This window comes from Malurus melanocephalus, unplaced genomic scaffold, assembly GCF_030028575.1.
Source record: "Malurus melanocephalus ecotype Western Australia unplaced genomic scaffold, MMel_1.1 scaffold_141, whole genome shotgun sequence".
In the NCBI taxonomy this organism is placed as follows: domain Eukaryota; kingdom Metazoa; phylum Chordata; class Aves; order Passeriformes; family Maluridae; genus Malurus; species Malurus melanocephalus.
The window spans coordinates 1,630,889-1,652,352 of record NW_026623373.1 but is presented as its reverse complement, the minus strand read 5'-3'; the positions used below and the strand labels follow the sequence as shown (position 1 = coordinate 1,652,352).

At 42.4% G+C, this 21,464-nt stretch overlaps 2 protein-coding genes across 3 annotated transcripts; one reads left to right on the top strand and one right to left on the bottom strand.

Annotated features, from left to right (window-relative positions):
- Positions 1-1,442: 1,442 nt before the first annotated feature.
- On the top strand, positions 1,443-15,829 carry E2F5 (E2F transcription factor 5). Of its 2 annotated transcripts, XM_057371116.1 has the most exons (9): positions 1,443-1,642; positions 7,659-7,768; positions 8,430-8,593; positions 9,830-9,871; positions 11,638-11,702; positions 12,563-12,827; positions 13,508-13,708; positions 14,144-14,188; positions 15,467-15,829. In XM_057371116.1, exons 1-9 carry the CDS (start codon positions 1,520-1,522, stop codon positions 15,574-15,576), a joined length of 1,125 nt encoding a protein of 374 aa, XP_057227099.1. In that variant the 5' UTR covers positions 1,443-1,519; the 3' UTR covers positions 15,577-15,829. The 2 variants fall into 2 exon arrangements, with proteins under 2 accessions (XP_057227099.1, XP_057227101.1); XM_057371118.1 differs by lacking the exon at positions 13,508-13,708.
- Positions 15,830-16,146: 317 nt separating this feature from the next.
- RBIS (ribosomal biogenesis factor) lies at positions 16,147-21,389 on the bottom strand. Its single transcript, XM_057371119.1, has 3 exons — positions 21,243-21,389; positions 17,721-17,837; positions 16,147-16,314 (listed from the first exon to the last, which is right to left on the bottom strand). The coding sequence occupies exons 1-3, from the start codon at positions 21,360-21,362 to the stop codon at positions 16,246-16,248; spliced, it is 306 nt and encodes a 101-aa protein (XP_057227102.1). The 5' UTR covers positions 21,363-21,389; the 3' UTR covers positions 16,147-16,245.
- Between the last annotated feature and the right edge of the window lie 75 nt (positions 21,390-21,464).

The window sequence follows — 21,464 nt, the reverse complement described above, 5'->3', positions numbered from 1 at the left end:
TTTCACCGATATCATTGGTGCAGAAAAGTTGCACCACTTCAGAGTTCTTTTCTGTCATGTTGATGGAGTGTTTCCTAGGGCACTTCTTTTTTTCTTTGCTTATTATTTGACCAAACTATGCTTTGAGTGAAGTCATTGAACACCTGGAATGCACCAGGAAGAACTTCTTACCCTGATTCAATTTCCCTAACATTAGTATCTCCTCTGAGTTTTAACTCCAAAATTTTTGTTCTGAAACTTAAAAGTTTCTCATTTCATCATATGGAGTTCATAACATTTTTATGTGAATTCTTTGTATTCCTTGCTCTTGGCTCAAGAATTTCATACTACAGTACTCGGGAATGTGCATATGTTAGTAGTGCTTGGAAAATTTGTTTTTCTTGCAGATAACTCCATCTTTGGTATCGTTTCTCTCTTTATGCTTACATGGCTTCCTTAGAGCTCATTAATAAGTGTTTAAAACTATTTTTACCTTCAAAATGGTAAAATAACAAAGATGTGGTGCAGGTGGAAGCTGTAGCAAATTTGCCTATTCACAAGGATAAATTTCAATCCAACAAGACTGAAAAATATAAATTTATAAAGTATAAACAAAATGTGAAYGTTGATCTTGTCAGATGCAAGGCATCCTCTCATGCATTAATYATGACAATTTAAAATCGAATCCATTCGATTTTGTTTTCATTTCCAGACAAGAGAATTACCTGRTTCTATAGTGCGTGTGTAATCAGGAAATTCCTGTGTTACTTGAGACAGAAGGACTTTGCTTTCAGGTCCAGAGCGACGGTGTTACCCTGTATGTGCACATGCTGCCCTGGACAWGCTGTTGCAGGTACAGCTCCTGTGTGCCACGGCACACCCAAGGTACCGTGCTCCACTGCCCTGTGTGATGGGTACCTGAGGATCTGCTCTTACTTTAAGTGCATTCCCGGAGTACTTATACAGTGCAGACTTTAAAGCTTCCCTGCTTTTATCGGATGGTAACTGAGAGAAAGAGGTGTACCTGAATTAAGGCCGAATATATGTAGAGACCAGTGGAAGAGACTGGGTAAGCATTAAATTCCCTGCGCCTCTGGCCAGACCATCAGCGTGTCCTGTACCTGGCCTGGGGCGATGTGAGAACATGGTTTGCAATTAATCTAAGTGCTTTTCTWTCAAATGCAAACGGTGAAATGAGCGACAAGGAGCTATCGTGCCGGGGACAGGCGGGCTCACGGGACACAYCTGGCCGACTCCAGGCCCGCGCTAYCCGTCCCGGGGGCGCTTGACCGAAAGCCGGGAGCGGCCCGCTCCAGCCAAGGGTAAATCCTCTCTCAGGCCGCGGGGCCGCTCGCCCTGCCCCGCTCGGAGGGTGCCGAGCCCGTTCCCCGCCCGCAGCCCCGMGGCCGAGCGCTCCGGTGTCCAGGCAACGGCGGCGGCGTCACTTCCTGGGCACCGCCCCTGCCGCCGCCGCGCTGGGGCCGGGGCCGCGCTCCTCTCGGCCGTTGCGGCGGTCCCGACACGTGGCCCCGCCGGCGGCATGGCCGCGGCGGCCGAGGCGGCGGGCGGCAGCAGCCGCCACGAGAAGAGCCTGGGGCTGCTGACCACCAAGTTCGTGTCGCTGCTGCAGGAGGCCAAGGACGGCGTGCTGGACCTCAAAGCGGTGCGAGGGCGGGGGGGCGGCCGGCGGCACCGCCGGGCCGGGCACAGGGCCCTGTGCTGCAGGGAGGGCGGCGCAGCGAGGGGGCCGGGCAGGGCCGCCCGTCCGCTCCCTCCTTCCTTCCTTCCCTGCCGCCCGCCCGCTGTGGTGGGGCTTGCCCGGGCCGCTGCCGGGCTGCGGGTGTCCCGTGATGGCTGACAGCCGCCGCGATCGGCTAAAATACGCGTTTCGGCTCTTTATAAAGGGCTATTTTGGGCACCGTGCGTTAAGTTGAAATTATTGAGGGTGATTTTATTTACTGTTCTGGCCTCCTTAGTACAGGAGGAGCTGCTGGAGAGCAGGAGAGGGTCCAGTGGAGGGCTACAAAGATGATGAGGCCACTGGAGCATCTCTCTTAGAGGAGAGACTGCGGGAACTGGGTCTGTTTAGTTTGGAGAAGACTGCGAGCAGGTCACAGCAGTGCATCTAAATGTATTATAGGTTCGTGCCAGCAGGATGGTGCCAGACTCTTTGGTGGTGCCTAGTGACATGGCGAGGAGCAGTGGCCATAAACTAAATCACAGGAAGTTTCACCTCAACATGAGGAAGAACTTCTCTATGTTCAGGGTGGCAGAACACTGTAACAGTCTGCCTGTGGAGGTTGTGGAGTACTTTCTGTCTGGAGACATCATAAAAACACCTGGTCGAGTTCCTATACACCTCAAAGGTCACCTGCTTTAGGTGACCCTGCCTTTGCAGGAGGGTTGGACTAGATCTCCAGAGGTCCCTTCCAGTCCTAACAATTCTGTGATTTATTTTTTTCTGCCCTGTGTTTCTCTGTGCACTGACTCAGTGTATGGGCTGCTGYTTAAACCTGTTTCTTGCCCACCCTTCCTCGATGTCCTTTTAGTAAGAGAATATGATGTTGAAAATCATTGCCACCTTATACTTTCTGTTAAGTGGGAATGAAAGAAGCTGAATTGGCATGTGAGTGACAAATCATCACCCAGCTCTGCAGCCAGCCTGCTGTTTCCAGGGCGTGAGGGTGTTGGGCTGCAGTGGCTGGAGCTACTGCGGTGATACCCTGGGACCAGCCTGCCTTGGCCAGGTCCTCATGCCAGGAGATCACTGGATTGCAGGGTGGATCCTGGGCACCCTGTCCTGCCAATTCCCTGGAGCATGCTGATTCCCTGCCCAGGAGCTCGGGGCCTCCGGGTTGTTGGGGTGTGCGGTGCATCAGGGCAAAGCTGTGTTAGCCTGGCKGGTTAAGGTGGTCAGTGAATGGCTGAGGTGCTCAGCAAAGTGCAGCAAAAGACTTGGCGCTTTGGTTAAAGTCGTTTCTGAAAACCTGAACTATTTTTTGGTTACTCTTAATGGRCCCCAGGAGGTGAATGCTTTTTTTGTGCATCCCTGTTCAGAGAGGATGCACTTTGGTGATGTTTCTGTAGCTAGTGAAACTTCAGGGTGAATAGGGAAGAACACTGATAGGTTTTATGTTCCTCCTTCAGTTATACTGTGGTCTGGAGAAGTTGATGAGCTTCTTAGTATTAATTGCCTCTTTCTTTAGCAAAACAGAATGAAGATGTTTAGATCTTTGGGATTGTTGTACAGCTTCCTTTATTGTCTGCTATGTCCTGAGATGTTCTGGTTCAATATGAGAAGCAAAACATACTCAGTTTGTAAGACATGGCAGAACGCTTGTCTTGAAGTGAGGAAGAGGATTGATTTGAACGATAAAGCTGGGCTGTGTAATGGGATGGAACAAKGTTTCTTGTCCTCTTTAGTGAGAAAGGTACCAACTCAGAGGSAATGAAAGGGTTGATAGCCAGGGAAAAGCTGAGTGGGCATTGCACCCAGCCACAGACATTTTTGCCCAAGACCTATTGGAGACTGGTTTCTGAATTACAGGTTACAGTTTGTTCAAAGTAAATATTAACTGCAGTGTGTAAATTGTTGGGACCTYCATGAGCAGTGAGTCAGAACACAGATTTCTGTAACTGGTTTTCTCATAAATAAACCATATWTGTAAGGAAAAATGAAGACCAGTGTGTGTGTCTTTGTTATGTCTGGGTGCTCAGCGAACTGAAGAGCAGGACAGTCTTGAAATGGAGCAGAGCATTCTAAGAAATGATTCATGCAGGGGACACCTTTAAGTGTCTCTCTGCTGCCTGGTATTGATTATCTGATGTTGTGCTTCTGGTCAGTATTTCTGTAGCAAAATCAGCACTGGGACGAAAATATAATTCGAAAACAGGTGGACTTCTAGCTTTGTGATTTAGCAGTTGAGAAGAAAAATCTGTTCTAAGGGTAATTTTCTGCTGATCTTTAATACATCTGTAGTTATAGTTTAGCAGGCTGTAAGAGGAAGCAGTGAAAATGTTTTAGTGCTGGACAGTTTTCTGGTAGCATCTGAAAAATTGTGGAACTGAGAATTATCTTTACTTGAAATTTGAATTTTACATTTATTTTAAAAGCAAACAGCTGTTCTAAAATAATGGCATATTTGGCACCGAATTAATCTAGTTATAGGATTAAGCTTAAAAGATTATGGGATGATATAGAAGGGAAAGAAAACTTGAGTTTCTATCTGCAGCAGCCCATAAAATTGCAGGGAAAAAGAAAAAGAGCATGAGTGGATGGATGCTCTCCAAGCATACAATTGCTTCTGTCTTAATTTCTTAAATGGGCTCTCTTTCTGGCAGAATGACATCCCTGCTCTAATGATGGTTAAGTATTTTTTCTGATCATCAGTGCAAAACATGAGGTATTCTAAAATCTGCTTCTATTAGAAATGTATTGGTCAGGGGCAAGTAACAACTGCCTTACACTTGCTATACTCTACAGAAGAAGAAAGAGCCTGTCTATTCAGTTTTACAGTCCCTCAGTGTTTATGTCCTCAGTGATATTCAGTACATTTACATACAATTTGACAAGAGCATCATTCAACTTAAAACTCACACCAAACTGTTGTCAGCCCTTTTGGGGAGAAAATGTTGTCTTGTGGTACAGGCAGAGTTCAGAAGATGCAGGACCTCTTTCCTTTGGCACGTGGAGAGCAAGCAGGCAGTGCTGGCCCCTGTGCTTTGTTAAGGGTTCAGTAATGACTGTGCCACAGTTCTCTATTGAGTTCCTCTGCTCTCCAGGGCTAATGCAGCATACATGCAGTTGATGATCTCTGCTGTCTTTTTTCAGCTCCCAGGAAGCAAAGAAGTTGTGTGGGGGCACAAACTCAATTGCCCTTTTCCTGACTTTCCTCTTTCTGGGCATGTGTGTATGCACCTGCTGCTGAACCTGTGCCAAACAGTTTTCTGTATTCCAGGAGCTGCATGATAAGAATGCACACAGAACCGTAACTCTGTCCTTTGATATTTTATTCTAGCTCTGAACCTGTCTAGGAGACACTCACATWGTGCTTGACTTGAAAACATACTTGATCAAAGTATGAGGAGATATTAGAAGGAATAACTAGAGTTCATCAGCTTTGCATTGGAAAGATTTTATGAGCCCCTGAATGTGGAAGCTATGTCCACCCATGTTAGCTGGGCCATTGTTGTAGGTGTCCTTTGCTCAACATAGGTTGAGAATTTATGAGTTTTAACAGTGTTTTTGACAACCAGAGATTTGTCTCAGGAAGYTCTTTAAATTATTTAAATTATTAGTGTATGGTTTGTGTGGAGAGCTGAACTCAATTTCTGACCCATGTACCTGTCAGAAGGTACACATTGTTAACTGTTAGAATGTCAAGGAGGAACTTATCAATTGCTTCTTTTAATACTTGTGAAAATTTAAAAAAGAGGAATTAGATTACAAGAGCAGTACCAGRAAGCTAGTGAATGTCTGGATTAGACTTGTCAGCTTGGAAAGTGGCCTCAGCTTGACTTCTTTGGTGGAACTCTTGTAAGTAGTTGAACTTGATAGCAGTGATTGAATTCTATACTGGGCTAGTCAAGCTAAATACATATATAACTATCATTCATTTTCATGTGAAATGAGTCCCTATCCTGGGGATCTGGAGCTGTGATTGCAGTGGTGGTAAATCTGCTGCTGTTGTTCATGGGAKCTGTGCTTTGGGCAGACAAAATGCAATAGCATTTAGCATGGAACAATTTTTTCAACTTTGAAAYATCTGAAATTGGACGCTCAGAAAAAGCGACTATTTTACAGAAAAAAAAAATACAGTTTGAAAATACATTAAGATTAGTCAGGCATTTATGTTTTGTAGACAGGCCATTGGGAAAATCTCAGAAAGTGATGAAATCTCTCTCCAGAGCAGTTCATCATTCAGACCATGAGTGGTAAACAAAGTCCTAGGTCAACATGTAGAGAGCACTGGGAAAAACACAGAAAGTTGAATGGAAGCTAAGTGTGTACTGTCCATTCCTTGCACTGAATAATATMAACAACTTGTAGGATAACTGAAGACTGTAAGATGTGTGGGATGCTGATTAAACATCGTGCAGGTGGCATCAACTTTGTCACTTGCTAGATTAAGGTTCACTTGCAGTCCTTGGAAGCAATGAATATGAATGCAACAAAATAGCAGATTAAGATAGCAGGTGCTTACCTACAGAAATAAGTGATCAAAGAGCCTTTTTCCTTGGAGAGAACTGAACTGCAGTTTATATGTCTTTGCATGTATTTTTTTTATTAGATAATATTTTAAAAGAAGAAATATAAATAAAAGAAGAAATATAAATATTAGAAAATATTTTAAAAGACCATGCAGAAGACCACATAAAAGAGAAATGCTGCTACTGGTATCAGTAGAAACTGTTCTGTGGGTACATCACCATCAAGAAGAAAGAGCAGTGTTTATACTTCATGGCTATAAGAGTATTCTTTTAATCTCTGTTCTTTCTTTTTATCCTTTCAATTTTACTTCAGTAGCAAAACAGTAATTTTACTATTAAGCAGAGAAATTTGGTTTTCCTTGCAAGTTATGGTTGGTCTCAAGTTGTACCTTCATATAGGCTGCTTACGAAAAGCATATATTTAATAGATTATTGGAACAAACTGAAGTAAGTCATTATGTTCCTGTAGTAGATTTTTTTTTACTTTATGCATTAGTTCAAAGTCAGAAGTCTTTGCCTACCCTTCTCCTTTATTTCTCTTCGCTTTTTATTTGTTTAATACATATAATCTTATCTAATCACTGTACTTAAGTGTCCTGAGTAACTACAGTCAGACACCTCTCTGCTTTCYCTCCTTTTGGGGAAAATTCTTTGAACTTGAGCTGCTTTTCAGGTTTGGAAGGCATAACAAGCTCGTTTGCTTATTTTATCTTAACTCTTTTCATCAGTTACATAAAGTCACCATGGAGAGAAGTAAGGCAGGAAGCAGTTGGCTCTACCTGACACGGTGCTTTGCTCAGAGTGCTGAGGTGTGACAGCCCTTGATGCACAGCACAGCTGGCTGTGTGTCAGCTGAACATCCCTGTACCAGGGGAGCTGTACCAGGGTCCTGGGCTCAGTGTGACAGATTGAGTGTGTCCTTGTACACTGCGAGGTGGATTAGTGCGAGGACAAYGCTGGCTTGAAATACTGCAGCTCTCCTCCAGCCACTTTGTGAAATTACAGCCCTTTTGTTTCGTATCCTGGCACCACTGAATCCAAACAAAGGCTGCAATACCTCCAGTGTCAGTGGAAGGAATGATAAACTTAGTTTGTCCTTGGCTTCAGAGGCTTGGCACACTGCAGGGTGTTGCTGCCTACCTTCCATACCTTTTTCCTGSCCTCCAGAAAGAGCATGGCAAGCTCCTCCATTGCAATTGAATCTGCTCCAGATACTGACCGTGGTCTTTGCAAGCTCTGTGAGCTCCCCTCTCTGCTGGGAAATGGCCTCTGACCTTCAGCCAGGTGACCACTAATGTGCCACAAGGCACATTACCTGCAGGTGCTGAACTTCAGAGTTCATGATGGAGTATCTGGCTCTGGAAGAGTGGAACCCTCTCCCTTGGGAATGACATTAGATGGCATTTTCCTAAGGGAGCGGCTTCTCTTTTCCCTCAGCATGCAGTTGCTGATACGTGTTCTCTCCACAGGCTGCTGATACACTTGCTGTGAGGCAGAAGAGAAGGATCTATGATATCACCAATGTTTTGGAGGGGATAGATCTCATTGAGAAGAAGTCAAAAAACAGCATTCAGTGGAAGTAAGTTATGTCTATTATGCAAATTTTCACATGCCTAAGAGCAACAAAACTTGCTTCTTTCTACTTCTTCTGACTAGATATGACAGAATAAAATTAGCATGATGCTAATTAATGAGCAGTATGGCATTGTGGAATTACAATAAAGTTGCAAATGAAATGTATTTATCTTCCTTTTAACTTGTGTCTTTGATACACAAAATCATGTTTAAGCATACAGAAGAGAAACTTCCAGAAAACTTGTAGTTCTACTTTATCAATAGCACGTGTAGTTGAAAAATTCACACTGAATGAATCCAGGAGGGGTATCAGGACACACTATCTCCACCTACCTCCCACAGTCTGTGCCTATTTTCTCTTAGGTCTCTGAAGATAAAAACTCAAGAATTATAGAGGGAGGAGAAAGAGCTTGCAAACCAGTTCCAACACAAAAAAAMTGCATTCCAAAAGAAGATAAATTTTTGTGGAGAGAAATTCTTAATTTAATCTAAAGCTAATAACTTTCATTTTTCTATTAAAACACAACTGGGAGAGTAAATGCCCATTTCCTTCATATTGAATATTAGTAGATTTTCCAAATGTTGAAAATATCTGAAGAAATTATCATTGTATGTTTGCTTTAGATTTTCACTTTTGGTTTCATGAACCCTTATACCTTTTTAAGAGGAGTAGGTGCTGGCTGCAATACAAAAGAAGTCATAGACAGGCTGAGGTATCTGGAAGCTGAAATTGAAGATTTAGAGCTAAAAGAAAAAGAATTGGATCAGCAGAAGCTGTGGCTTCAGCAGAGTATCAAGAACGTCATGGAYGATTCTACAAACCACCAATATCCTTTTAAATTAATTGTGTGCATTTTGGAACTAGAATTAAAGCAACAGTTAAAGTGTGGATAATGGATAAAGCATAATATGGCCCATTTTATCCAGAATCAAGGTAAGGTAAGTATCTTTTCAGGTTTTGCCTCAACAAAAGAAGATAAAAATCTTATTTACATGACTTTTTAACATCATGACTGGTAACATGAAAATAATTTAGCACACATATATACGTGTGTGTGTGTGTGTGTGTGTGTGTGTACAGCAGTAACTTTTAAGTCAATAGGATAATCCTGGTGTCTGACTTGAAATGAATTGTTTTATCAAGCTTTCTAGAACTTGAACTTATACTTTGTTACCAGTGCTTTACATGAATCTTTTTTGTTGCTTCATTGTTTTGAAAATACTAAGCTATCACCCCAAGATAAATTGAGTTGACAAAGTCCTGAAGCTCATTGGGTTTGAAACTGGAAAAAAATATCCTGCATATAAGTACCAAAGAGTTCCAGCTGCCTTGCTTATAAGCATATGTTTGGCTGCCCTGCAAAATACTGAGCAATGTAGACACCTGAGATTGGAAGCAAGAAAAGTACCCTTACCTATAATACCAATGATAAGTGCTTAAAAATTACTGGAGTTTCTGTGCAGAAAACATTTCTGTAAAATGTTTTTCTAGCAAAGGAGGTTGAAGTTAAATGTTAGGAGAAACTTTCCTTTTGGGAGAACTAGCACTGAAATTGATCCCCCAGGGAGATGGTGGAATATCTGTCACGGGAAGTTTTGCAGAAGAGGAAAGACAAACATCTGTCTGGAATGTCTGAACAGTGGATCCTACCTTGAGGCAGAGGTGTGGGATGGTAGATGAATTCTGAAGTTCCCTTTAGCAGTATTTTTCTATGATTCTGGGAAATGCTGATACATACCCRAGTTCTGTATTGTCAAGTTAGCAAGATAAATGGTATTCTTCAAAACAAGATTTTACATGTTCTCCTTTTTTAGAAGACACTCTTCTCATTCAAACTAAACAACTGTTTTTCTCTTTTCTTTGCAGATACAGGTTTTTTTCTTTAAAACACAGAACTTCTGTTATTTGTAATGAGCCATTCTGAACATCAAAAATAATGCCTTGATTACACCTCTGAGTAAAAATAATAACTTTATAGTTTAGGCTCAATTTGGATAAACTTCTTTTAAACACATAGCAGTTTTAAATTGCTTTAAGAAAAATGTTCCTTGACATAAATTACATTTTCGTATGTCACCCATGAAGATATCTGCAACTGCTTCAATGGTAAGTTGCTGCTAGGCTGTGTTTCTAAAGTGAGGGATTTCTTGAAAAATAACCTGCTTTTTCCCTGCAAATATTTTGAATTCAGAAGTACTTAATAGTGATCAGTACTAGACGTGTCTCATAATGTTCATGACTACCAAGTTCTGGCATTTTCTAGTTGTAGGCACAGATTTATAGAATGGAACTCAGCTGCAGCCCTAGTTTTGGATGTCATTTTTGATATTTATACATCAGCAGCTTGCCATGAGCCATTAATGGAAGCAGAGACAGGACATGTTGGTTCAACCCTCCAAAAGAACAAGGAAGATCCAAATTTCTTACCATTTTCTGGTAGCAACAAGACAGAACTTGTGATGGTGTATATAGGAGCCACCTGYAGGTCAATGATGGGGTATTGCTGCTAAATCTAAAGGATTCCTGTACAGGCAGTTTGAAGAAATTGTCTAGAATTGCTGGCAGAGGTTACTTCCCTTGACATCATCTCTTGATCCGGGCACACCCAAGGGAAGATTGTTGTTCAGTCTCCAGCTAGGCTCAAAACCGTATTTTCTTTGCCACAAGAAAGATTATTTTTTAATAAAAACACAAGATTAGAAAACTACAGCAGAATTTAAAAAAAAAAAGAGTTGTTACTGAAAAGATTTAGTCATTACAAAACATGGAGGCACTGTCATGGTGCTCACATAGTACTTCACCTCAGTGTTTCTTAGGAGGCAGAGAAAGAAGAGTGTTGTTCCAAATTAGCTGTGAACAAAGGGGTAATGATGTGCAGGTAGGTAAGTGGCCTGCAGCRTGATGGCAGTGCTGTGGATGTAATTGTGGTCCCCTGACCTTAACCAACACATTTTCATGTGCAYAGTAAGCCACAGATGAGTTTGACCGCCAGCTGCTACATCCCAGTTCCATGTGCTGCAGAAGCTATGAGTTTAGATACTTGGAAGTGCTGGTACTGAAGATGAACATTAATACTTTCTCTTCCTTCTGTTAAATCTCTGTAGTACCACCATTCATCAAAGTCATAAAGTGAGCTAGACCAGAGAGCTGGTTTAGCTGAAGTCATTCGAGGAGCAGCTGAGGGAGCTGGGATTGTTTAGCCTGGAGAAAAGGAGGCTCAAGTGAGATCTTATCACTCTCTACAACTGYCTGAAAGGAGGCTGTAGCCAGGTGGGGGTCAGTCTCTTCTCCCAGGCAACCAGTGACAGGACAAGAGAACATGGCCTTAAGCTGTCCAAGGGGGGTTCAGGTTGGACATCAGGAAAATCTTCACAGAAAGGGTTAATAAACAYTGGATCAGGCTGCCCAGGGAGGTGGTGGAGTCACTATCCTTGGAGGTGTTCAGGAAAGGACTGACATGACACTTCGTGCTATTGGTCTAGTTGACAAGGTGGTGATYAGTCAAAGGTTGGACTCAATGATCTTGGAAGTCTTTTCCAACCTAAATGATTCTTTAATTTTGTGAAAAAGGGAACTCGTTTAATATTTTCACCTTATGTTATATATAAAACTAGAAGACATGGGTAAAGAAAATGGTAAATCTTGTACTGTTATGAGAAAAGGTTTTTGCAACTATGATTTAAGTATGGGAATTCTGTGATTTACTTTATGCARTATACTTGGATCTTACTGTGCATGTCCTGCCACAAGTTTATATATGCTAAATTATGCAGTACTTGAGGTGGCCTTAGAGAATTTCCATATCTTACTTGAGTGGATACTGTGCAAGACTTAAGAAAAATACACTTACTTAAAAATTGCTGTTTAACCAGGAGATACACTTCTAGCAATTCAAGCACCTTGTGGTACACAGTTAGAAGTACCTAGACCTGAAATGGTATGTACTGGTTTCTTGTTTACCTAAGTGTTCTAGAGCAATAGTGGAAAAAAAGAGCTATTTTAAAGTAGAGGATTTCTCTCTATCCCTATGCAAGAGGAGGAGGAGAAAGGCTTAGGATCGTTTCAATTGAGAAGAGACAGGCTGGATGGAAAAAAGTGGGTTTTATACTGTGGTGACTGTCATCTATTAAAACCAAGATTCACTAGTAGGTTTCTTCTCTCTTGTTTTTAAATGTTGCAACTTTCAAAAGCATGCATAGTTTTCATGAATTCTCTTGAGAACTCAGTGATTTTTATGTGTCAGGTTTCTCTGTTGTATTGTTAAAATGGATCTCTTATGAAAAAGCCTTTCAGATTTAGTTTAGATTTAATTTAGATTTGATCTTGTAGTGCTAGACTGGATAGAGAAACAGACTGCAGTCTCGCTTTAGCCAAAAGGATTTAATTGGCAAGAATAAAATAGGCCAGGTTATTTACTTCTCTCTATCGTTTAACTTTTCATCATTGTTGTTGTTGCAGTGCTTGGTTTTAAGTAGTGTTTACATAGTTGRGAGAGAGCATTTTATGAAAAATGATAGCCACTGTGCTTATAGAAGGCTGAAATTCACCTGAGAAGTCTCACAAGCTATTTTTAGTGCAGCTAAGCACTGTCTAATATTGTAAAAGCATCCAAGACTAGAGCCATGAAGTTGATCAGTGGTACTGTCTTTATCTGACTGCTGAAATCAATTCAGGCAATGGTAAGGTTCTCTGCAGGACCCAAGGCAGCAACTGAAACAGCTGATCTTAGTCTTCATCAGCTTGTACAGTTCCAAATTCTCAAGGAACAGTAACTTTCATAATGTACCACTTTTACAGGGACACAATGGACAGAAGAAATACCAGATCAATCTTAAAAGCAGCTCAGGACCTATCCATGTGCTGCTTATAAATAAAGAATCGAGCTCCTCCAAGCCCACGGTGTTCCCRGTTCCTCCGCCCGATGACCTTGCACAGCCCCCATCTCAACCTGCAGCTCCAGCGACTCCACTTAAACCAGCTACAGCTCCTCCAGATCCCCCAGAACATGACCTGAAACAAGCACAGGAGTTACCGCAAACAGCAGCTGTAGGCACACCATCAGGTAGATCCATGGGTTTTCCTGCCTCTGATGGGTGGGGGAGGAAGGCAGTTGGARGGAAAGAAGAAACTGTTAAGAAAGGTGCAAGAATTTGCATAGGGTAGAGCTGTCCATTTAAAACTTACTCCAAGGGCTTGGTAGCAGTTCTCAGTAGGTTACAGAGATRTCTTTTCCTCATCTGTGAAACAGATGCTTCCCTCAGAGCTTATCATTTTACTCTGAACAGGTTTTGGATGTAATCCTGTTAATTTTTCTGAGGTGCTTCTCCAGAATGCAGTATGGAGCAAAATTGCAAACCTCTGACGGAGGATATGATTTGAACGTGTACCTTTTAATGAGACTGATAATACAGGCATCAGTTCCAGCTTTTGTGCCACAAGGTCGCTTACCTTCTTCCACATAGCCACAGTGAGAGGCTGCCTGAGTATCAGGTATTTTTTTCATAGTAATAGTAAATTAATAGGTAATAGGAAAATATTTAAGAAAATGCTGTGAGTATTGCAACTGCATTTCTGAGGAGTCCTGATTAACCTTTAATAAATAAACTGTTAATTGTGACTGTGGAAGGGCAAAACTCCTCTCACTTGATCCCAGACATTGGCYGTGCTCTCCTCAAAAGACAAATCTGGGGGCACGTGCTTTGTGTTCCGTTTCACTTGTAACACGCCTTCCTGTCCATGTAGATGGCAGTGCCCAGCGGGACAGTGCAGCCCCTGCAGCCCCTTACTCCAGCCTTCCAGAGCCAGAGCTGTACCCTAGCCTGTCTGGAGACAGTGCCCAAGCTTCAGCCAGCTCCAGTGACTACCAGAGCTTGCTGCCTCTGGATGTCAACTGTATTCTCAAGCCAAACTCATTTGACATTGCAAAGATGGAGGAGCCTGCAGGTAGGAAGCAGTAGTTCCTGTTCAAATGTTTTTACTGGCTTCCTGAGCCCTTCTTTGTGACCAAGTTACCAATGAGTTACACAGAGGGAAAAACAGGCCTCTTATCTCCTAATGAAGCCACTAGGCCAGCTCTGAGGAGCCATACTCATTTTGAACCAATGGGTTTCCTTGCCACCAATAAGCTTCATGTTGTATATGGCACTTGGATTATAAGAGATTAGTGGGAAAATGTATTGGGAGGGGGAGGAACTCAGGGGATACAAAGATGAATACATATTTTACATCTACATGGCATGCTATCTCTGCAGCTCTTACACTGCATGAGCCATAGCGTACTTGGCAATTCAGTGTTTAAATGCAAAGAATGTGTTGACGTCTATAAACACGTTATTAAAAACCTCCCATACACAAAGCATGTGCTCCTGTCTTTCACAGGAAATATCAGTGGAGATATTATTGATGAACTCATGTCTTCTGATGGTAAGTATTTAGCATCTTTTCTAATAATCAAAAGTAGCAGCATGGTTTTTGTGTGAACAGCACTTACAAGGCATCTGTTAAATCTGATGCCAAGAGTCAGTATGAAGCTACTTCTTTCCCATGTTGCCTGYTCTGTCACTCTTGTCTTTGCTCCCCTTTCTATTCCCTGCAACAGTTTTATTTAACAGTCAAAATATGAAAATCTTAATCCAATAAGCACTTACATGCATGAATAACCCACCAGTCCTTAAGTTAGGGACAAAGAAAGAACAAGCTGATAACTAGTGTGCTGCCTTAAAAAAAAGTCTGTTTTAATTCTGTCCTGCCTAAAGCTTCATGCAGGTGCTTTAAATATTTCAGAACATAGTTACATGTCTGGATGCAGACCTCATGCATAGCCAGCTGTGGTACACTAACAGAACAAGTGCCACCCATTTCTGCTCTTGCTTGTCTTGGGCCATGTGAGTGCAGCACTGAACCACAGCTACTAGAGTTCATGTGCTCCCTACCTCTCTGCCACTCTCACTCTTGTGGTGCCAGGTAGACGTGAACTCTGCTTGCTCTGTTCTTTTTGCCCGGTGTTCTGTGAGSCCTGTGCTAATATCTGCCCTTCAGGCAGACCACCTCAAGGCTCACCCTGAAAGAGACGTGGTTRTAAGAGGGGCAAGATGGGATTCTGTCAATGTGCCAATGTGTGTCTAACATGGAAACAGCCTCATTTCTACAGCCGGGACAGCATGCTCAGCTCATCTACACTCTGCTAGAGTTCCTACAGTGCAGAGGGCTGAGACTTATCTTCCTGCATTCCCCCAAAGACAGTTTTGAGTATGCTTGAAATGCAGTGCACAGACAAACTGCTACCCTCCATTCCTCCTCTTGAAAATAGAAAGAATGCTGACTTCCTTACTTACTTGATGGCTGATAGATGCAATATTGTAACAAGACAAAGGAATATAGATTACGGCTTTCTGGTAAAGTTTCTTAAAGCTGCTAAGGAGCTCCTTGGCTGTAGAAGAAATTAAACCCATATTCCACAGCTACCACTTCATTTCAGCAAAGTTACTTAAAATATCAGGCAAAAAATTATAGATACATCACTTACTGCCTTAGTTTGAATGCAGAACAGGTATTCATGGTTTGTATCCTAGTGTGCTTGTCAGATTATCAAGACTATTTTAATAATGAAGACTAACCCTGGTGACAAACATACTGAATTATGAGATAGGGCTGATTTTCCAAAAGTGTTTTAATTTAAACTAAACTATTCCTGCTTTACAGTTTTTCCTCTCTTACGACTCTCTCCTACTCCCGGAGATGACTACAACTTTAACCTGGATGATAATGAAGGAGTCTGTGATCTCTTTGATGTGCAGATACTAAATTATTAGATATYGTGTCAACCAGACTACTTATCTACCTCTAACTATAACATTCTAGACTTCATAACCTAAGTATTTGAATAATGAATGTATAACTTCTTAGTTCACTGACTCTGGGAGTATATTTCCTTTTGCTTCCTTTAACTACTTCACAAAACAAATTCAAGAACAAGAAAAAAGGGCTCTTATCAGAAATTCTGGCACTTTTTCACCTGAGTGTTTCTCTATGTAATCCAATTGTTTGGAGCTTTTAGTAAGAAAAGTGAAAATACTCTATAGCCTTTTGATCATTTTTTTGAAAATGATTAGGCTTCTCACAATTAACARCATTTTATTTGAAGCTTTACTGCCAAGAAGCTTTCTATAATCTTTAACTTTTCAAACAATTTTGAAGCTTTCACTGCCAAGTTGTAAAGTGAAGGGTATCAACATGAGTTATGCTAAATTGTTTCAGTGAACCAATTTTGTGAAGTGCCTTCTGTTTTAGCACTTTAAGTTTCTCACACTGACTTCTGACATTCCACTTTCCTAGATGACAGGAAAGGTCTGTTTGTAGTTTGTATTAAAGTGTGCCAATACTTGTATATTAACAAGATTTTTTTAATAAAATTGTGCAAACAAAGCCATTAGTATTTGTGGTCTTTCGTTTCTTGCAACCCCTTCTTTGTCCATTTTGCATTACAACTGAGATAATAGGCTTGTGGCAGCATCCACGTTTGCTGGTTCCTTTTCTAGATTTGTGGAAACCTGAAAAAGAAGAAGCATTTAGATTTAAAGKAGAAAGCCATTTCTTTTTATTCTGCATAAAAAAAACAACTAATAAATACCCATTGTCTAGAAAATTGGTTTGTCTTTTATATATTTAATTTAGGCTAATTTTGCAGTCATATCTTGTAATCCCCCCAATTATTAAAGTAAGCAGCAAATGCTTTGTTCTTCAGGAGAAAGACAGTAATGTAACACGTGGGGCCCAACTGAGACAGACTCAGCTTTTAGTTCACAACTGCTCTCAATAACTCTTACGCAACTTTGGAGAAAACACTATTACAGCCTCAGTGATCAAATTCAGCATAGTCATGCACAGCCCTACTAGCACAGARTTAGTGGTAAAGTTTGAATCCTTGGAGGAATAAGTCACAAGCCAGCAGAGATAGGACCACTGGCTCCAACTGCCTTGAAATCCTAGCTTGGCCTCATCCTGTGCTGAGCACTGTCACTTGTATTTCATTTTTCCCTCTGCCTCTCTTTAAGRTATTTGACACTTGTTTTGTTGCTCCCAGCTGTGCAGAAACTTGATCACCTCRGGCACACTAGGAACTCATGTCCACTTCTCCAAACTCCACCTTCCCCCAACAGTCAGGATGGATTCATCTGCACCACATCGTGAAGCACTGCTTTCTCTCCCTGAAATTCTACCCAGAGTGTCAGAGTCAGGATAAAGAGTTTCTATGTAAGAACTTGTCAGGAATTAAACTTYGTGATTTAATTCCTGTGCAAGACTGCAAGTGGGCAGAACTAGACAAAAGCAAGTGAAACACTGTCTTGAACCCTAAGTGCTGCAGGCAAAACCTCTACTATGGAAATTGTTTCAGATACTGGTACTTCTGATGAGGTAATATGAAGGCTTAGGAATCTGGAACAGAGAGAACTGTTTGTTTCGAAGCACTGTCAGGTGCCTCAGAGAGGGAACAGCCAAGTTCATCCTCTGTCTATTCATATGGAGATGTAAGTTTCAAATCAAGGGGATGGAGCTGGGACTAAACCAATTAGAAATCAGCTAGAATAATTCTGAAGCATGCTTCAAGCATGGCTGCCTGCCCTGTTCTCTCTCTAGCAGTTACATAGCATTTGAATGTGCTAACCARGTTTCAGTATTGCAATACAAATGAAATTTATAAAACTGGGATTACAGCTTTAAAGCAACTGCATGAATTCACAAATTCACAGAATATTGTGAAGTGGATGGGACCACAAGGATCATCAAATCCACCTTTTAAGTAAGTTGCCCATGCAGGGGTTGAACTCAGCACCTTGGTACTATCAGCACCATGCTCTGAACAACCACGCTAATTGCCTGCAGTCTTACAGCCACATTATAATGCTTTAAACACACACATTCTCTTCATTCTCAGATTTTTACAAAGTGAAATTACCTGCTGAGTCTTCTGAGGTTCTGCTGTGGTACCTTTTGATAGCTGTTGTATTTCTTTCTGAACTTCAGCGAATGCTTTATTTATTGCGCTAACTTTTTCAGCATTTTTAATGTTTATCTGGGAGAGGAGAAAAAAAGAAAAGATGTATTTTTAAAATATATACACATTTTTAACAAAAGTTCCACTGATGAGAAATTTCCCTAGTTTTGTGCAACTATTATACAACCAGTGTTACATGCTTTTCAGTATGTTTTATCTGTTACTTCATTAGGTCATCTGGTTGTGTACTAATACATTTAAAATTAAGAGTTAATTGGAATAGGAGCCCGTGGTGATCCAGAAAGAACAGAAAAAAAGAAAGTCAGGCTTCGCCACCTTCAGCTCAAGTGAGGGTGGTGCTACACCACCCTCAGCTTCTCTTAGCTGGAGTGCCAGGAAGGGTTCCTTCCTTCAGCTCCCTGGTGGATTGACCCTGGCTGGATGCCAGCTGCCCACCAAAGCTGCTCTATCACTGCCTTCTGCAGCTGGACAGGGGACAGGAAATGAAAGGCCCATGGGTTGAGATAAGGGCAGGGAGAGATGACTCACCAGTTGCCATCATAGGCAGAACAGACTTGACGGGGAAAAGGAATTTCATTTGTCATCAAACAAATGGAGAGGAGTATTCTCAGTTCTGGCACCTGGAGCACCTCCTTCAGTGACCTTGGTGTCTGGAGGGCTGTTTCTATCAAAAATTCTCACTCTGTTCTGACTGCTGTTGYTGTCGTGCTTCTTAACTACATCATGCCAGAGGCACTGTCACAGTTYTTGATGGGCTTGGCCTTGGCCAGCAGCACATCCATCCTGGAGCCAGCTGGCACTGGCCTTTCAGACATGAGGGAAGCTYCCAGCAGATTTTGAGAGAAGCCACCCCTGTAGCCCCTCAAACACAATAAAATTTGTAAATGATTTTACCATTTTAAATTTCTTCCAGTAGCTTACCTTTCAGTATCACGCCTTGCATCCTAATTGTTCACACTATAGGTCTGGCCCACAATCTCTAGCAGGTTTTCCCACAATATTAAAATAAATGGTGTGGCTGTAGCACAGCAGGATGTGTATCTCTGGGCACCTCAGCCTCTCTTAGCACAAGTCTGTTGTGAGTTATTTCATTAAACACACTTGCTTTCAAAGAGGAAGAGCTAGGAATATGGTTGTGCTCTGGGGACAACCATYTATAGTAGAGGAGCAGGGTGGATTCAAAAGGGCATAAACTCTCACCACTGCAGCCAAGTAAGATTCAGCTCATCTCACCCCTAGCACCTGCTGCTTCCAAAGTCTGGAACAGGATCATTGCCAGGTGATGGCCTATCACAAATTCAAGAAGCAGGCTCTCAGGTCTTCAGGCAACCCCAAATTTCAGGATACCTACTGCCATTCCAAACGCTGCCCCTGTAATTTACCTCTCAGCAATTTAAACAGGCAGAAGCAAACWGTGAATGGTTACACGTATTCATTTTGCTTTCAAAGCCTCCATAATTTCAGAGCATTTATACAGTAACAATGATTGCATTTATTCTGACTGACCAAGGGAACCAGTATTAACAAAGCAGTGGCAGTGAAGTTGACAAAACAGACCTACTCTACTCAGATTAACACTTTAACTGGGACAATAAATGGAGAAATACTGCCCCAGCTCCTAGCTCAGATCAGAGTGGATGGACATCATGTTGGTAACATTATGTGCAAACATAAGCTGTTCCATCAGGGCTTGTCACCATCTTCCAGCTTCACAKGGGAGTTAGATGCTTCCAGTTTTAATACATGATATTCTCAGGTACTCCGGCAGGAACTTCTCCATAGAAAGAGGCTCTATAGCTAGCACGAGTATCTATATCAAAACTTRTCTGAATAGTTATAATGGGCTTTTAGCTATTATTGAATAAACGTATTTTAACAATTCTTTTTCTGAGCATCTTCCTATACTGCTTAATGATAAGTAAATCCTATTAAGCCCAGAGGCTTAATGCATTAAAGAATACAGCTTCAAACACAGAATAAAATTTTACTCCTAACAAGCTAACTTTTCATGAATATGATTTTAAACCTGTTTCTCCCTYTATTATACAGAACACTCTAGACTAAGAGGAGATATGATGCCAGCAACATGACATTGTTTTTTCCAAAGTCTGTTACATTCCAGTCTGTCCACCAGATAAATTCATCAAGTGGCTTTGTCTTGCAGGAGGGAATCTAAAACAGGCCTTTTTTTAGAGCTATTTACTTATGTTTGTCCAGCACTTCAACTGCATCAAATGAAAAAAAAKAAGCCATTATCTGCTTTTTTATTAACAGATGCTTTTCTAGAGGGATAGCTGAACTCTCACAGAACATACACCTCAAGCTGGAGGCAGGGTTTAAGAACATAGTCACTGTTACCAACAGGAAAACTTGCTTAAGATCACCCCCATCCCTCTTGTCCTGCATGCTCCCTGCTCTGTGACCACTCTCTCCCTCCTCTGGGCTGTGTTCCTCTGCAGACACAAAAATAACTATCATTTTTTTTCTTTGTTTTTCAATTGCTTTAGTATGTTCAGTTGGCTCACAAAAGTATCTGCAGAGCATCACAGCCCGTGTAAGGTCCAAGAAGGGGGCAGAAAGGAATTAAGAGCAAAACACGTGGCACTGTGCAGTCCTAAATCTGTTCACTGCATCTCACTGACAGAATTTTACTTGACAGCTGAGGCAAATAAAAAGCTACTGGATCAGAAATCGATTCTTTCTGGTTTTTCCCCACTAAAAWGCTTCTCTTTGAATTCATTCATTCGTAATAAAATTTGTTCAGCTCACCAACCCAGCACATAAAATGCAAAATGTATTTTTAATTGCTTTTGCTGCTCATTTAGCAAGTTGAGTCACCTAGTGGGTGAGGAGTTCCTGAGCCAACATCAAGGAGAGCTGTGGGAACAGCCCAGAGCCGGCAAAGGGAACCCTTCCTGGGAGCAGGAACGTGATGGAAGGGAGCAGGACTTCCCCTTGTTAGCTGTACTATGCCCGGTGGTTTGGATCAAAGCATGTTGTTAAACTGTAGATTGAATTACACCCTCATTGACGCTATGAATGCAGTCCGGTGAACGTGGACTCGCTGAACTGCTGGTGTGCCCTTTAGCATCGCATCCCGAGGACACAGCGAGATGCTATCAGACGCTTCCCAAGCGACATCGTCAAGCACAGCCTGAAGTCTTCTGTGGCATATGCCTGCAGATTAGTCAAACTCCTTGCCCTTCTCCTTTTGCAGATGATGACACCACATAAAAACTTAACTTTGGGGTAAAACCCGTGCACTTGGCCGGACGCACACTGTCCCTAAACCAGCTCGATTTAATCAGTTCCGAGCGCTTTCTCCACTGCGCTGCGAACCCCAAGAGGAGCAAACCCCGCCGGGCCGAGGCCTCCCGCGGSCGCCGCAGCATGGCCGGGGCCCTCCCCGTAGTGGGGCGCTACCGCAGCCCGGCCAGCGCTTCCCCCCGCCGCAGCACTCACCTGCCTCAGCCCGGAGGTGACGGGCCTTGCCTTGCCCTTGGCCTTGGCCCTGAGGGCGCCGCTGCGGGCGATGCTGAACACGCTGCCAGCCTTGGCGGCCCCGCCGCGGCTCTTGCCCATGGCGGCGGCTCTGCGCGCGGCCGGGTGACGTCACGCGGCTGTGACGCGGGGAGCGCCAATGGCGCACAGCGCTGTGAGGGGCGCGCGCGGGGCCGCCAGGGG